This window comes from Zootoca vivipara, chromosome 4 (assembly GCF_965207765.1).
Source record: "Zootoca vivipara chromosome 4, rZooViv2.hap1.1, whole genome shotgun sequence".
NCBI lineage: Eukaryota > Metazoa > Chordata > Lepidosauria > Squamata > Lacertidae > Zootoca > Zootoca vivipara.
The window spans coordinates 53,696,829-53,714,634 of record NC_142587.1 but is presented as its reverse complement, the minus strand read 5'-3'; the positions used below and the strand labels follow the sequence as shown (position 1 = coordinate 53,714,634).

General features: G+C 41.0%; 1 protein-coding gene across 2 annotated transcripts in view; it reads right to left on the bottom strand.

The window, feature by feature from the left end:
• The window catches only part of LTN1 (listerin E3 ubiquitin protein ligase 1), a 34,713-nt gene extending 18,324 nt beyond the window's left edge, over positions 1–16,389 (bottom strand). Inside the window, exons 1-16 of one of the 2 annotated variants that reach the window (XM_088667975.1) lie at positions 16,292–16,389; positions 14,126–14,360; positions 13,297–13,395; positions 12,694–12,924; positions 11,099–11,151; positions 10,253–10,433; positions 9,862–10,035; positions 8,627–8,817; positions 7,951–8,098; positions 5,936–6,703; positions 3,932–3,973; positions 3,448–3,640; positions 2,213–2,452; positions 1,185–1,338; positions 794–944; positions 234–435 (exon numbers count right to left, since the gene is read on the bottom strand). In XM_088667975.1, the coding sequence (XP_088524101.1) occupies positions 234–435; positions 794–944; positions 1,185–1,338; positions 2,213–2,452; positions 3,448–3,640; positions 3,932–3,973; positions 5,936–6,703; positions 7,951–8,098; positions 8,627–8,817; positions 9,862–10,035; positions 10,253–10,433; positions 11,099–11,151; positions 12,694–12,924; positions 13,297–13,392 (2,824 nt within the window). In that variant the 5' untranslated portion in view covers positions 13,393–13,395; positions 14,126–14,360; positions 16,292–16,389. The remainder of the gene's footprint in view (positions 1–233; positions 436–793; positions 945–1,184; positions 1,339–2,212; positions 2,453–3,447; positions 3,641–3,931; positions 3,974–5,935; positions 6,704–7,950; positions 8,099–8,626; positions 8,818–9,861; positions 10,036–10,252; positions 10,434–11,098; positions 11,152–12,693; positions 12,925–13,296; positions 13,396–14,125; positions 14,361–16,291) is intronic. The other variant, XM_035116569.3, reaches the window with a different exon arrangement.
• Positions 16,390–17,806: the final 1,417 nt, after the last annotated feature.

The following is a 17,806-nucleotide window of genomic DNA, read 5'->3' as shown; positions in this document are numbered from 1 at the left end:
TAGTGTAAATCGTAACACAGAATGCATGACAAATGCCACACAATTATAATCCTAGCATATCTTTATCAATTCAGTTTTCAAATATCAGTTGCCCCTTAAAAATATTTTACATAAATAAATGTATGTCACACTTCTGATTGACAACAGGACCCTATAGAAACTGATAAGAAAAGAAATTATAAATCGCAAACAATAAGATTTTTTAAAAGTTTGATTTCTTTCTTATCACTTACTGATATTTTCAGTTTTGCTTCTTTCCACTTCATGGTTTTCAACCCTTTTCCCCAGTATTAATAGTGTCATTCTGCTTAACAGAGCTGCAGTACATAGGTGGCTTGGAAGTTTTCCCATGAAACAAAGCTTCTGATCTTTCACCATTTCAGGTATTTCACAATTCATACTCAGTCTTCCTTCCAAAAGTGGTTTCTTTAACCACTACAGCAACACATAGGAAGTAAAAAAGTTGAATTTCAATTTCCCCCCCGAGACATACAAGATTGTAATTTTTTTCATTACTGTTCACATAATAGGAATATTGCATTAATATTATACATTTTAATAACAGTTATCAACAACTGGCTATAGTTAAAAGTTAACACATAAAACTAATTATCAAGAGACATATTTATGGCACATAGATAACATGCACTCTTCATGCAGAATCTGGTGGCCTGCTCGTTCATGCTGCTTTAGATGCATGTTTGTGACAGCAACAAAAAAATTAGTCCCAAGAAGTTAACAAATGTGGACAGTAACTATTCACTGTGCAATGACACTGTGGAAACTTATATACCTCATTGGATAGAGATCCCCGCATCTTTTCCCATTCAGACTCACTTGGAGTGAGCCAATCAAAATAATCCTTCAGAGTGTAAGTAGGAACTTTGTCAGCTTCCAAAAGTTTAGTCAACAAGTCATGAACGGCTGTGATCAAAACCTGCAAACTGTGAAGAAACCAGGTAATTAAAAAAATAACATATTTCACATCTTTCCATACAACGACATACCTTGAATGTTAAGGCTCACACCTCCATTATTACGGCACCACTGAATTTCATAACAATTTCTTTTTAACTAGGTTTTGAAACCACTTTCAAAGCTTGATTTAAAATCCTGGTGAAAAGACGAAGCCTTGTTAAAACTGTGGTAGCCCCAGCAAAGAAATTAAGCAGCACACTGCTTACCTTTTAACATCCAGCGCTGAGGACTGAAGTTGGCTCTTGACCCAAAATGCAGATCTCTGTAGGAAGGTGCTGTCTTTATGCATGTCGCTAAGGTGATGCACAAGTGAAGTTAAGCCACACAACCATGTGTGCTTCAGCTTATTCACAAGGAAATCTACATCAACGGGGGGGAAATGACCGAACATTTTAACTTCTGACCATAGTGGGGAAGCATTGGTGATACTGCTAAGTCCATGAGCCTGAGAGCAGAATCTTGTCCTTGAGAGTTACTTATGAGCATGGGATCACCCCTCTCACATACTCATAGAAGCTACACACATGCAATCCACAATACACACACCATAAGCCTCACAAAGGCTTTGGGAAGGGCCACCTGAAGGCAGTCCAGGCACCTTGAAGCAGCAGCTCCCAACCGAGCCAGCTCCCTTGCTCCATGCCTTAAGTCAATGTACTTGCCAGCAGTGACAACTTTCAGAGGCTAGAATCTTTCCTCTGTCCTCCCTCACCTCATGCCAGCTTCTCTTCACTTGAATGTTGGAACTGCCACTTCCAGAGCATTCAGGGATGATCACCAGCACTTAGGCATTACTGGAAGCAATATTTTGCTTCAGCTGAATGTACCAGTAGAGGAACACAGCAATACAGGAAGTTGCCTTATACTGAGTCAGACTACTGGTCCATCTAACTTAGTACTGTATTGTCTATACGAGGGGTGGGAAACCTCCAGTCTACAAGCTAAATTTGGCCTGCCAGTCCTCCCCATTTGGCTTCGGAGACCATTTCCCCCAAACCATAGTCTGTTTTGAGATGCTAGGAATTCAGCCAGAGACCTTCTGCTAGTAAAGCAAATGCTCTACCACTGAGCTATAGCCCTTCCCCCATGGAAGTTCTATTGTGAATGGAAAGAAGCTGGTAGATACTGTTGGACTCCAACTCCCATCAGCCTTAGTGGCATAGTCAATGGTCACGGAAGATGAGAGTCATAGTCCAGCATATGGTATCATCAACATATATTTATTGTGCAATACCTGACAAATGTGTTGTATCCTGGCTTTGTGCACACAACTGGAAAATGGTGAGCAACAAATCTTCTGATGAGGGCATCAACAAGCATCCTTTAACTGAGCTGAAAAAGTTAGAGGCTATGTCACAGATGAAAGACACCGATGGTTCTGTGTTTCCAGCTTCGGAAAGATCCTTTGCTTTAGACAGAGCTGCTTGAAGTTTATCAATAATCCTTTTAACATAAACTTCACCAATCAAGGACTCTATTGATTAAAAAAAAAGGGCACATTTTAAGTTACTCCATGATCAATGTGTGCATGCTGAAATTACAGTGCTTACAGCTTCAGGAAACTGGACCAGCAGCTCTGAGATTCTTCCTTTGGCAGATAGGTAGGTAATACTGCACTGTATTTGTTTAGCTATAAGCCATAAAAAACCAGAAAACAAAAAACACATGTAGCATTGAGCAGAAATTTAGCTCTCAATTTCCCGGTCCCCAACACAAATAATGAAAATTATGTTACTTTGTGTGTTCCTTTATCAAACAGCAAAAAGCAAACAAACTTACTAGGTGAAACAAAGTTACAGGTAGGTAGCCGTGTTGGTCTGAGTCGAAGCAAAATAAAAAAATTCCTTCAGTAGCACCTTAAAGACCAACTAAGTTTATATTTTGGTATGAGCTTTCGTGTGCATGCACACTTCTTCAGATACAAAGTTTTCCCTAAAAATATTTTCATGGGGATCTTTAAAAAGTGGGAACTGAATAATATAATGAACAATATCCTCTGTGATGGTTTTACAAAATATGTTGTCTGAAGCGTAATTTCTTACAATGGCCATCCAAAAAAGCAGAGGGCATCATATTAAATCTAATTTCTGCAAAAGTGTACCTATGTGGAGCTAAGTTTATCTGATCCAGATAGTTAGTCTTCTGACTTATTGCATGGGTACAGTCGTGAAAATCTCAAGGAATGGAATAGTGAGCCTATGAGTCAAAGGTTCAGACATAGACTTGATCTTGGTCAAGTGGCTAGCAAGATCTCTGCCAAGTGTATGTTAATCAGCTACTTGCTTTTGGCATTCCATCTCTCTGAAGCCCCGAACCTTGGCTTCTTACTGGCATATTATAAATAATAAATGCAATATGATGTTATTCACCTTAACACCACCATTCTCACACTTCCCACCCATGACAAGCCTGTCTGCCAGTTCTTGCAGATAATTTTATTATTTCCTCAAGTAAACTGAAGCCACCTACCATTTTTAATAAGCTGAGATAACACCAAGCTTAGTAGAGTCCATCTTTCTGAATGAAAAGATTCTGCTGAAGCTACTATCGTTTTCAAACTTGTGTTGCACAAGTCATCAGCCAGAGTTACAAGCTTTTCTCCTAACACATCTCCTTTCAGCCAAGCAGAACTCAATGAATGTTTCTCCGAGTTTGAACATGCCTAAAACATTAAAAATACCAATGTATATTTTAGTGGTGGTTTAATTATTTAATGTCCGAATATACTGTACTACTTATTATAAACAATATAGACATGTGTCTACAGTTAATTACCAATTGTGCAAGTGATTCATCACAGAAAGGGCTTTTTCATCTTAAGCACACACAGAAAATGGGAAAGATATTTACATAAAGTGCAATAAAACTGTCTGTTTAAATAATCTTAAATTCATGCTTCTCTGGATACAAAACTAGTATGTGTAAAAAATACCAACAAATATCTTGAATATACCTTTTGGATTATCTGAAGAAGAATATTCCATTTCAGATCCATCTGAAACAAAAACAGAAAAAGAGAGAACATCAACAATGTGACAAGCAGAAACTTAAAACAATATGTGTGAAAAGTTTAACATTTATAGCCAATGCAGCATAATGGTTAGAGTACTGTACTAGGGTATGGGAAACCTAAGTTGAGCTCCTTGCGGGGAAGGTAGGATACAAATATTTTTACAAACGTACACATAAATCTGCTGCAAGATTTTGCTTAGTATAACTGGACTGTTTCTTCAGAAGATCTGTTCTCATGAGTGCCAAACTGAGAGGCTTCCTTGCGAGTGGTTCTGCCTGTGCGGAAGCCACATCCCCCCCCCCCCTTAAAGTAGCCATGCCGCACTGTCATCAGAAGCATGGCAGGTGAAAATGTGGGACAGAGCCTTCTCAGCTGCAGCACCCAGACAGTGAAACCCTCTGCCCCATGTAACTGATTATGCTACTGATTTTGCTTGTGTGCTCTTGATTTCTAAAAGTTTTTTTTTTTTATTGAAAATTTTGAGGATCCTTTGAGCGGAAAAGCATAGTTGTATCCCACACTACTGTTCTGCTTGTGCAGCAGACTCCCACTTGCGTCACTAAATATCCCCCTCCTTTTCTTTTTTGTGCAGCCCCTAACTCATCCTCAAAATCTGCTCCAGGGGGTTGGGAGAGAACATACTGGGCAATTTAGGGTTGCATGGAGAAAGGAGAGGAAGGGGAAGCCCTGTTGTATGAGTGGATCTCCACTCGTGCTGTGTTGGATACAACCCTAACTTTCTAAATTTCAATATGAAATGACTAATTTAGCATAGGTTAGTATTAGACATGTTTTTCTTAGAAAATGATCAGCATCTGCTTATGAAACTACTAGTGTCGTTCAGCCTGTTTAGAAAACGGGCGCTAGAGGATATGTGTTAAGGGCAGGTCCCTCACGGAGGGAGAGCGCGCAAGGGGAAGGCGTGAGGGGAGGCGGAGTCCGGCGCTTGGGCCTAGCCTCCCTCAGCCATGGTGCGCTTCGGCGCGGGCTTCGCCTACGGCGACGGGGAAAGCCTGGCCGCCGGAGCCGCAGCAGCAGGATCCGGAGCAGGGGGACTGGGAGGCTTCGGCGGAGGCGACCGGCTGGCCCGTCAGCAGGAGCGCCACTACCAGCTCCTCTCCGAGCTGCAGGCCCTCGTCAAGGACCTGCCCAGGTGCGGGGAGATGAAGCGGAGGCTGCCTCACCTCGGACTCCCGCCGGCCGGGCAGCGCTCAGGGAAGGGCCCGGACCGGACGGGGGACCGCCTTTCCTTCCTTGGATCCCCACACCTTGGTCCGCTGCCGCCGGGAAACGGGAGGTGACAGGAAGGAGACATCCTGGGGTTTGGAGAAGCGCTTGCCCAGTGCTTCTCCGAACCCCGGGACCTGTCCTTGCTGGACACACACGTGTGCGCTCTCTCCCCCCCCCCCCCCCGCCAATGCTCAGTCCGGCTGGGATCAGCGGTTGGCGGCCGCAGGGAAACGGTAGGTGGGGGGTGGGGAGAGCGCGCGTGTGTGTGCGTGCAGTCTCTGCGCTCCAATCCCTGTGTTCCTGGGGCACATGCACATTAGCGTGGAAAACGGGACACACGGAAAACTTGGACGCAGAGACACTTGCATATTATATAGGATATCACTGCTACCCAATTATTCTATTCCAATCCTAAATATCCAAAATGTTTCATTCCAAATCTGAATTACATAAGAGAAAACTGAAATTCATAGTCAACAAGTAAAACAATTACTAATCCAAACTGTTAAACTTCTCTCACCACCAGTCTACAAAATCATAGCAAATCAAATAGTTCAGTCGGTAGGTAAAGCATGAGACTTTTAATCTCAGGGTTGTGGGTCCAAGCCCCTCACTGAGTGAAGGAGTCCTGCATTGCAGGGGGTTGGACTAGAATACTCTTGTGGTCCCTTCCAACTCTACAATTCTATGAAACTTATTTTTAAGAAAGTGTACCTTTGTTAAGTCATTTAGAATGTTTTCTCTCTCTGGGGCACTGCTGCAGCAATGGAGGACACTATACAAAATATCAACCAAGAAATCCGTCTCTTTTCTCCAGTCTTCTTTAAGCCAATCAATTAGATTTTCATAGAGAAATTGGATAGAAGGATTTTCATACTGAAGCTTTGCAACTTCCTGAATACTGGTCCTATTCTCCAACAGCACCTGGAAAACTCTACTGGAAGCAAAGTTACTGAGGAGAGCAGAGAGGAACTTTAAGTGCCGGTCAGACCTTTGTTCATTGGTATACACAATACTCAGTTCTGCAAGTTTACAAACTAAATCTTCTAAAGGCTCTTTCTGTAGAGGGGAAAGATGTTGTGCATGAATAAGAGTGCCAGGATCATTGCTGCTTCTCATGTCAACCAAATTTTCATGCTCAGTGTTGCTTTCAGCTTCATCATCTTCTGCAAACCTGATCTTTACACCTTTTCTTCTGCTTGGTTTTATCTTATTTTCTGGGTTCTGAAGGATTTGTAGCAAAGAGGACACAGCAGCCAAAGATTTCTCATCTGCATCTATTACATCAATGTGCCCCACACATATAGTTGAAAGGCCATCCCAAAAGTTCGACAATATTCTCTGGAAAGTGGGAGCAGCTCCATCACCACTTGAAATTTCTGCTCGCATGTTCCAAAAGCGCAAGATGTCTGCTACCTCAAAAAACAAAGGTCCATTTTGTAACCTGGGCTCTTTAATCACTGTGTCAATGAGGGGAACTAGCTGTAAAGAGAAAATACATTCATTTTAGTGCAGAGATTAAACTAGGGCATGATGTAGAAAATGTCCGTCACTACAAAAATTGACCCTTCCTTTTGGTGATTTCCACCCACCCACCCAAGTATGGTGAAAAGCAGAGTGGGAGAGAGAGAAGTGGCATGTGTCCAGGCTGCTACCTAATTTGCTGTGCTGTTGCCATAGGCAATGAAAATCGTCACAGCAAACTTAACAAAATGGGGGTTGTGAGAAGGAGAAGAGAATGGTATAGCTAGGTCTGCCATATGTCTGAGATTTCTGGAAGGTGTCCAGTAGAAGTCGCGTTTTTGGGGTGTTTTTGTAAACACCCAAAACTTTGGGGTTTGCCAAAAAAGAGCTCAACAGTTGTGGGGTCTTCCTAAGAAAAGCTCGACAACTTTTGAGGTGTCCTGGATTTTACTTTTTGAAATATGGCAACCCTAGGCATAGCTATAGCAGCAGCAGCAGCAGCCGCCGCCGCAAAAGGGCACAGATAAATGTAAATATTCTGAAAGACAGGGCCGGCTCTAGGTAGACCCCCAGTGGTGTGGTGCGCCGGGCTGGTAGGCCGGGCGCCGCACGGAAACCATGCTGCGCCCTGCGAGGGCGGGGGTGCCGGAGCGTTCTCCGCCCCTCAGCGCCAGGGGGCGCGACCTGCTGGAGACTGCCCTGCTGAAAGGTAAGGTATTTACCACAGACCTAGTTCATTTAGCTAACTGTTAGCACAATCCTTAACAACAATGAGCTGGAGGGGATGCACAGGAGGAGCTGTCCTTCCCAGTTGATTGACAGGGTGAGGGGAGTGCAATTGCCAGCACTGAACAGCTGTTTAGCAGACTGAGGGAAGCACAACTGTCGGTCTAAACTGGGCTCCCCACAGTCTGCCAAACAACTAGTTGGGGAGCTCAGGTGAGAACTGTGGGTGGGTGTGAATTTGCCTGCAACTTGAGTAACTCAAGGCAGGCTGTAAGGAATGCTTGGTGAGCTAACAGGGGAGTGGGGTGGAGGGAATTTAAGTTGCTGGGTAGCTGGTAATGAACTTGGAGCCTGTGGGTTTTACCCTAGGAAGTTTTGCAGTCATAAAGGTGGTGAAGAGAGCCACTTGTGGCTATCCCCTATTCAAAATCCTTGCATCAGAGAGTATTTTAGCCATTCCATTGCATACATTTAGGCAACTGACTAAAACTCAAATTACTAAAATTAGAAGTAAATGATATATTCCCATGAAAAAATACCTGATCATTTATAAGCATTTCTTGAATTTTAATTTTTTCTTCTTCTTCACCTATATTCTGTACCACTGTAAATCGTAAACATTCCATGAAAGCCGAAATGATTGCTGAACATTCTGAACGGCTAGCCATAGCTCTTTCAGTCAACAACCTAGACAAACACAAAATTGAGAAACATCATAAATTTCATTTATAGTTTTGAATTCAAATGTAATTAAAGAGCCTGATTTAACTAATAGGTCCCACTAGTAGATGTCTGCAAGCCTGTGCTAATAGAACGGTCTCCTTAGCACTGTGTTGAATTCTTCCAGTGAATGCTATAGCTTACACTGTGCTGAAAGTGCACTGATTGGAAAATCAGAAACACAGAACTCGATTAGAAGAACAAAGAACAATATTTTTTAAATAGTTATCAATGTATTACTATGATGGGTGCATTGAAGTACACAGAGCACTGATGTTTAGCATCTACAATTTTAACATTTGTTTTAATTATGGGATGCATTTGATGGTGTCACACAGCAGGTGAAGTAGATCTGGGGAGCGAAGGTGAAAATGGTCTTCCTTCCTGGAACACCATTGGATACGACCCATTTGGATATTACCCACTATACATTCCCCTTCATTTCCAAACACGCACATGGCAATCTTTAATCAAACAAGAACTAGTGGTTCATACCCTTGAATTATGGTGGTGAAAAATGTTCTACAATAGTCCAGCTTCGGTTCTGTAATACCATGAGGTATCTTGCTAATGAAAGGCAAGAGATTAGGATATATAATTGTAGCAAGACCTCGTCCTCCTTCTCGAAGGACTGCCCATACTTTTGGCAGGACTCCCTTTTTTGCATTCACATGACTCCAACAATCCTACAGAACAACACAAGGTTCAGAAGTAAATTAAAGACTACTCAGCTAGCTTGGAAAGAGCAAATGCATAATCTATTTCATGGAGTAGCCCTCTGGACCACACTGCAAAAGAAGCATGCTAACTTGTAAATGTAAAGGTAAAGGGACCCCTGACCATTAGGTCCAGTTGTGAATGACTCTGGGGTTGCGGCACTCATCTCGCTTTACTGGCCGAGGGAGCCGGCGTATAGCTTCCGGGTCATGTGGCCAGCATGACTAAGCCACTTCTGGCGAACCAGAGCAGCGCACGGAAACTTGACATACTCACAAATTTGAAAGTTAATGAATGTTCTAAGAGACAGCAGGCAAATAAATGGTAAGTGCAATGATATTTGAGCAGAACTTAAACTAGACCTCTTTTCAGGAAGTCGGGACCTATATATTTGCTTCTACATCAAAGTGATGACATAGTTTATGAACTCAATTTTCCAAGTTTTTGAAACTAATATTCAGCCAAGTGATCAAACTTTTGCAGAACTACTCAGCCTACATTTCACATATTGCAAGTTGTAATAATTGTGGGTCCTGGGTCTACATAAACAGACCTACTGAAACTGATCTATGAATTCTCAGTCTAATGAAAGAGTCAAAATGTCAGAGGTTTTTGATTGTGCTGGCTGAACTAAAGAGAAGCATGCAGTGGGAATAAGCTTGTGCCTATGTATTGAATAATATCAATTATTTTTAAAGAAGCATGGTCTGCATACATGGGTAGGGAAACTAAGGCCCGGGGGCCGGAATCACCTTCTCAATCCGGCCCGCAGACAGTCTGGGATTCAGCGTGTTTTTACATGAGTAGAATGTGTCCTTTTATTTAAAATGCATCTCTGGGTTATTTGTGGGGCATAGGAATTCGTTCTTTTCTTTTTTTTCAAAATATAGTCCAGCCCCCACAAGGTCTGAGGGACAGTGGACCAGCCCCCTGCTGAAAAAGTTTGCTGACCCCTGGTAACAAGTCCCTTAGAATTGTGAGAAATAATGCTTCCATTTAGCCCACTATATTACCTCAATAGCAGTAAGGACATGAAGTACAGCTTCCCAAAGAGTAGGGCATACAATGGCATCACTGTCATCGATGCTGAGAAGAACCGCTGGGCAAACTCTTGATGCTTCAACTTTCATTGACTCAGGAATGTACTGACAAAAAGCAGAAATCAGCTCAAAAAAAGCTGAACGAACCTGAAGGAGAGGGAAATTTAAACATTTTCAAGCAGACTGCAAAAGGTTTATGACCTCCATGTATTGGGCAATCCATGTAAAAATTCACCAATGTGTATGAAAAGGCAAAGAAAAGAAAAAAAGAATGTGAATGAAAGTAAAGGGTTCAGTACAGATAATCATGACTTATGCCATTTTAAAGACCCATTTCAGAAAGTGGACAAAAAGATGAACATACCGGTGGCGAGTTGTGCTTCCCATATTTCCAAAATTTGTTTTGAGTCAGCAGAGGTTTAAGTTTCTCCTCCAATGAACTATTTTCATTACTGGGTAACATACAAATCAATTTCTTTAAAGCTAACAAAGAACATGTTAGAATTCGAAAGAATTTGGCCTCCCTTTCTTCCTCTGGCACAGTTCTATTAAAATAAAAGAATTGAATATATAAGCTATATAGTTTTACAGTTCAGTCATGAACAAAATTTTCATATTTGATTTTAAATCATTCGTTAAAAAGGATAGCACAACCTCACTCTGAAACCTAGTCTTTCTCTGAATATCCCACATTGTACATATACATAAAAATATCAATCTGAGAGGTCTGAGAAACAGTATTAGTCTTAGAAATAATGAAAAGCTTTTTACTAAGCATCACTACCAATATTGCACTACCAAATTAAATCCAACTTCTAATTCACTCTGGACATTATATGTCCTTTATCAGGAAGCAAAATTGTAACAAAATTTTCCAAGCATAAGTTCTCACAAGCAAACTAAACTACTAAACCAATCTGCATTGACTGTGAGATATTAAAAAGAAGGCAGTGTTCTAAACATACTATTGCTTTAATCCAGCAGTGCTCTGAAAGCAAGATAGATATATGGTACACACAAAACTCCCACATATGCAAGGGCTTCTATTTAAGCGAATGAGGAAGTCTCCTTTATATATATGCACACAAAATTCTGGACAGGGAGAAATGCTTCCCATAATTTGAGATAATGGACCTGAAATATGCTTCTAAGTTTTACATATTTATTGTCAATTAATACAAAACAAACATATTTATATAGAGGTACATACTGTGGATCACTTAGTGTATCAGGTGTTTCTTTCAAAAGGTGATCTTGAAGCACCTAGAGAAGAATTAACAAGATGTCCTTAAATGGAAAATAAAATTATGCAGTTCTCATAGAAAAGTTAATACAGTTGTACCTCGGTTTATGAACACAATTGGTTCCGGAAGTCTGTTCATAAACTGAAGCGTTCATAAACTGAAGCGAACTTTCCCATTGAAAGTAATGGAAAGTGAATTAATCCGTTCCAGACGGTCCGCGGAGTAAGCGTTCATAAACTGAAGCGAACTTTCCCATTGAAAGTAATGGAAAGTGGATTAATCCGTTCCAGATGGGTCCATGGAGTACTTAAACTGAAGCGTTCATAAACTGAAGCATGGGTGTAATTGGTTCCGGAAGTCTGTTCATAAACTGAAGCGAACTTTCCCATTGAAAGTAATGGAAAGTGAATTAATCCGTTCCAGATGGGTCTGCGGCGTTCATAAACCGAAAATTCATAAACCGAGGTGTTCATAAACCAAGGTTCCACTGTATTAAGTTTAATAAAGCAAAATTTTTACAACATTTTGTTTCTTTCATCTTAGAATTTCAAAAGCGTAAATCACTTTGAAATTAGTGAGGAACAAAGTGTGACTTTGTGTATTTTTTCCCTCTTGGTTATACAACTATGCATGCCAGGAACATCACAGCTTCTATTTTGATAATATCAGCAGCTACAAAGACCAACAAGTAAAAATGAATTTGCATTTTGTAAGACATTTACTCTCTCTCACTGCCTGCATTGGAGCATCACCATGCATTATGATGTATCATGATGGGTATGAGCTGCAGCAAGCCTTGGATTCACACATTCCTGCCTCCCACTCCTGTGTGGTCAAGAAAATACATAAAAGCTTTTCTTCTGTTTTTAGTAAAATAGCAGCCCTCCTTTTCATCTGAACCGGGGATTGTAGTTTAATACTAAGTCTCAAAACAAGTCAACTTCAAACCATGGGTTATGAAATTGGTTTGTCTTGAAACTAATTACAGTATAGTGTAAACCAGGCATCCCCAAACTTTGGCCCTCCAGATGTTTTGGACTACAATCCCCATCATCCCTGACCACTGGTCCTCTTAGCTAGGGATCATGGGAGTTGTAGGCCAAAACATCTGGAGGGCCGCAGTTTGGGGATGCCTGGTGTAAACTATGATCCTAGTTTTAGACAAAACTTTCTCTGTCCATACTGTATCTGGAAAAATTAAGAAAAGAACAGAATATATATCTGATGTAATTAAGAATCAAACTCAAAACTAGATGTATATCTAATGTGACGACAACAACAACAACAACAACAACAACAACAACAACAATTTATTATTTATACCCAGCCACTCTGGGCAGCTTCCAACAAAATATTAAAAATACATTAAAACACCAGTCATTAAAAGCTTCCCTAAACAGAGATGTCTTCTAAACATCAGATAGTTATTTATTTCTTGGACATCTGATGGGAGGGCATTCCACAGGGCGGGTGCCACTGCCTGGTTCTTTTCACTCTTTTAAAAAGCCAAAACGCAACTAACATAAACCTTTAACATAGTCATACAGACTGTAAAACTCACATTCAGGATTTCCTCTTTACAAAATACTAAGGCTTCAGGCTGTTTGCTTGGTGGAAAGGCTTTTTCAAATGCCACTTTAGCTGCTGACGCTGCAGGAGAGTAAGTATCACACTGAGCTATCAGCCAGTGTCCCATAAGACTTCTTAAATGAGGAGCCAAATGTTTCTTAACTTTCAAAATAAGCTGCTCAAAAGCTTGCTGTGTTGCTTCTCTGACCCGACGATCATGATCCTACAATAAATATTGAGGGGAAAACTATAGGTAACTATATATATAAATAAACAGGCATACTATACAGGTATACTACTTAAGAGCTCAGTATTTATATTAGTCTCTCAGTTTCTGGAGCAAAAAATCAAAAGCTACTTGGCATCAATCCTGACATTTAAAAACCAATGTATACAATATTATTTCAAGCTTTCCCATACTCCTTTGTAAATATGAGTCGATCATAAAGCACAAAATAGTTCTATACCAAGCCACAAACTTTCTTTAAAACTAATCATGCCCCCCAGTACAACAGAACCGTGCACTGATTTCTTTGAAATTGTCAGAGATATAAACCTGTCCATATTTGCCATAATCCAAGAGTTTAATACTTACAACAGATATTTTACAATAAATTCTAGGCCAATAAGGTAGGACTCCTTTAACAATCTCTGTTTCTCTCTCCTTACACATTGTTCCAAATTCTTGCATAGCCTGAAATTAAAAAGAGAAAATGAACATGATTTCCGAACACTGATAATCTATTATCCTCCCCATATGCTTTCTGACTGCACTTGACTCTACACATGCAACTTTAAAGACTGGGGTAACCTTTTCCACATCACTTTCTGTCAGCTCTGGATAACTATTTTACAGAACATGCTAAAACCATGTAAGGCTTGAACAATATATAAAAGGAAGGATATAAAGTATTTGTTGAAATCATTCCTACCTTTCAAATACTATCAGTGCAAGCATATATGCTTTTCCCTGAGAGTTGAGTGGGACTTACCGGTACTTCTGAATGTACACTTGTATAGGATAAAAAGCTTGGCACCTTGTGAATCACTTGGTAACCCAAAGACTAAGGGTGAATTCTATCCAGATTTACTTGAGAGTAAGTTCAACTGAGTTACAATGGGATTTATATATGAGTAAACAAGCTACATCTCTTGTTGGCATATATGGGACTTGCATCATGATATTGTACTTAGTTTACATAACCAAGCATCAAGTTTAGATGGTCTTAATTCCAAATAAAGTTGCAATCCTAGGCTTGCCAAACCATTAAAATATGCAGCTAAACAAATCACACAATACCCTATAATGCAACAAACCATTTATTAGAAATAAACTGAAAGCAACTATTTTTTTCTTCAATGTATTTCTATCCTCGTGTTATTTGTCTAAACTTGCTTTAAGTAGCATATCCATAAATAATTACTAGGCATTTAAGAGGAGTACAGCAAACCTACTTTTAATTTGGTTGTAACATCTCTCTTGGAAAGTTTTCTCAGCACCATTCGAAAGTCAGCATCCACAAGACTATCTATTTCTTCAGCGCCTTGAATCGCAGGGACATAGCCTAGGTCACTTGAAGATGTGCTGAAGCCAACAAACCCAGGAACACTTCCTCGTTCCTTGGCAAGAAGTTCTGCTGCTCTACCACTGCTAGAGGGCTATTTTTTTAAAAGAAAGGGGGAGAGAGAAATGGAGAGCTTACTTTTATAGAACATTTCTAAAAATTTATGTTTACCAACAACCATTTGGGGGCATATTTTTGTGCCCCAACAGCTGCAATTCTATATCTTATGACTGAAAGAACTAATCCAACTGGCCCAATACCATTATTCTCATTAGTTGCACTGCTGCTTGTTCAAGTCTTAACCCAACACATTTTTCTGTGCTCACAACTCTATTCTCTCCAGAACTCTACATTTTAGATAAATTCCAAAAGAACAGCCATGCAAAAATGATGAGTCCTGGAATCTTAAAATTATTACAATAATTATATTTGTCCTTAAGCTACTACAGGATTCTTGTTATGTTTACATTTAGAACAGTATGGACTGCATTGTTGGGGAACTCTCATGTCCATCCCTCCCCTGCCAGATACACACAGTGACCCTGTTAGCACATAACAACAAGCCAAACCAGGGCTTAACAGGAACATGCGAGTGTGAAGGTTCCCGGAGAACAGATCACAGTGATTTTGCCCTACATTTCAATGGGGGAAAACAAGAAATTGAGAGCAGGAAGAGGCAAAGATAACAAAGCTACAGAAGCCTTGTTCAAACACTGATCATAGGTAGGAATGAACACATGGGCACAAGAATTGGGAACACACCAGCCAATCCTATCCCTGATTTCCACACATTCAGCAGATTATGCACAGTGTCCGCACCTTCTATTTTTCAAGGATATTCATAAGGGACTGTACACATGTAGACTTTTTGCACTAGTTCCAAAAAATGTGGAGTTCAAAGGTGGAACAAGCAGAGTGTTGGTAAGAAGCCAACCCCCTACTTCCTTCTTGGAATAAACACTTGAACAGTGTTGGGGAGGGGGAAATGGGAAACAGGAAGATAATACAGAATAATCTTAAAGCAAAAATCTATGCAGTTAATTATATTTAAGCCTGTTAAAAATCAAGGCTTTGCAGAGCTTCTGGCTACCTTATCCTCACAAGAAACCTGTAAATTGGTTGGGCTGAAGGATTATGTGACTACAGATAACAATTTAATTGCAGCAACATACTATAAGGTACATGTAATTGCTTGGAAAACTGTCCATCTGTATTGTTGTACAAAGTGATAAGGATAATTTAACCACATTTCAATACCTAATCTAGAAACTTGGGGAGCAGGAGAGTGCTAAAATTCTCCTTAACACTTGACAGAGCAATACAGATGACAAAATCACCAGTTTGATAATTTACAACTTGGTATACAGCTGCCTGTGTTTATGTGTAGTGATCTGAGCTTCATTGCTAAGCATAGATTGGAACACATGTCATGTCCAGTATTGTACTCTTACCATACAGTACCAGGAATATATAACACAGATAGGTGTGTTAGCTGAACACAGATTAGCTGTACTCACAGTAATAGCAGGGAAAGAGACTGAAGTAGAAAGGGATGGAGCCATTATTTACATTACAGTACATGTTTATGGCAAAGTGGGGAAGGAAACCTATTCCTGTAAGTTCAGAAATGGAGCCAAGTACAGGGTTCTTCCGCATTAATTGTCAAATACAAAGTCAAGATCATATGGACGTGGCGTGACCAAAGAAAATCAAGAAGCCCTAGCAAAAAATAAAACTTGGCCTCTGAGAATTGTCGTGCTTTCAACTATCCTTAGTGTCCAGATCACTCGAATCAATATTTACAAACTTGCAACCGCTAAAAGGCCCAGGACAGCAAGAGTTCATCCTCTTTTGAGGGTTTTATGTTGCTTGCGTTGGCATAGGCCGCCTCTTTCCCCCGCCCTGACAGACGTTGAAACACGCAGCCCTTTAAAGAGAAGTCGTGGGAACAGGCTCCCCTACAGGCTCTCCCCCACACACACACACACACAAACACGCCACGCGAGCGACGGCAGCCTCACTCACCCGCACGTTGCCCTTCGTTCGCTGCTTGTTCTTGCCTCCCATGGTGGCGGCCAAGAAGTCAGAAGCAGCCCGGGCCCAAGGCAGCTGGTCCCGGGCAACAGACGTGGGAAAAGGAGGGACGGCACTTCCGGGCTCGATGGCGGAGAGGCCGCCGCCGCCGGAGACCGGAGTCTCCTCCCCTCTCGCGCCTCCCTCGCTTACTCTTTCTTGCTCTTCCGTCGAATCACGCCTCTTTCATAACCGCTTTCGGAGTCTTCCAAGGGAGCTCGAGACGCCGCTTGTGGGGGTTGAGTTCAACCCCGTTTGCCTTCTAGGTCCCAACCACTTTTATAAGCCTAAATACGGGGCTAGTCTTCCCGCCGCCGGTTCTTCCACTTTTCCTCTGTTCTTCCCGTGTGCCGGTATTATTAGATTGCAAGCTTCTTCAATAACATGCAGTCGCCGGATTTACGTAGAAGCTTAAACAAGCAATAGCTTGGGGGCACCACTCTCTTGGCCCCCCCCCCAAAAAAAAACTAAAGGAAAAAAACTATGTACGTTTCCAAAATATAAGATAAAAAAACAAATAAAATAAAATCTACATACAGCAACAGTGGCAAATGGCTTGAGATACCTATTAGGTCCATAAATTACCATATAGTATATATTCAACACAAAAAAACAGCAACCATTTGTTGTTGACAAAGGACAGCTGGACATATAAAGGGCCCCATTACCTTCAGTAGCTTAAAAATTCAGTAGACCTAAATCCAGTCCTGCCTGTACCTTTGGGCTCTGCAGCAGAATCAAGACTTTGGGGCTTATACATTTTGGTCCGCAATCTGCTCACCAAGAATAATTGTGTTCTTTTTTTGTTGTTTAAAAAAAAAGTCATCTTCACAGCCACAGGCAGCAGGGTCGAGTCTCACCCCACGCAACATTGATGGACATTGCCATTCAAATGGTGTGCTTGCCCTGTGTCTAGTGATCAATTGTGAAGGGCGGGGCTTACCTCTCTGCCTGGTCCCCACATTTCATTCAAGTTGGCACCCCTGCCTTAAACACTTCATAGGAGGCTAATGTGTGCCCTGAGAAATAGGGCTTTTAAAAAACAAGTGATCTTAGTAGCATACATGGAATCTGACAGCAGGATATTTTCCCCCAGTTTATGATTAGGATAGTGTTCAAATTACGTACTGGAGAACTCTGGGGCTCATTAGACGTAGTTCAATGGAGGATCTGTAAGGTGGATCTTTTCCTGAAAGCCTGCTCATCACTAGTTATTTTCCCTGTAACATGCCGCTGTAGGATACTGGATGTTTAAAAGTTGTGTTATAGGTTCACACATGACAACAATGAGGCCGTAGACTCCTGACCTACAGTTGTTCTACATATAAGCATACACTCAGGAACTTCCAAGTTTCACAGAAGGTGGAAATATAAGGCATAAAGTCTGAAATACCTTCTATAGGATTAGGGATAGCCATTATATATTTGACATAAGCTTTTATATTTTACACCTCTATCATATTCCCC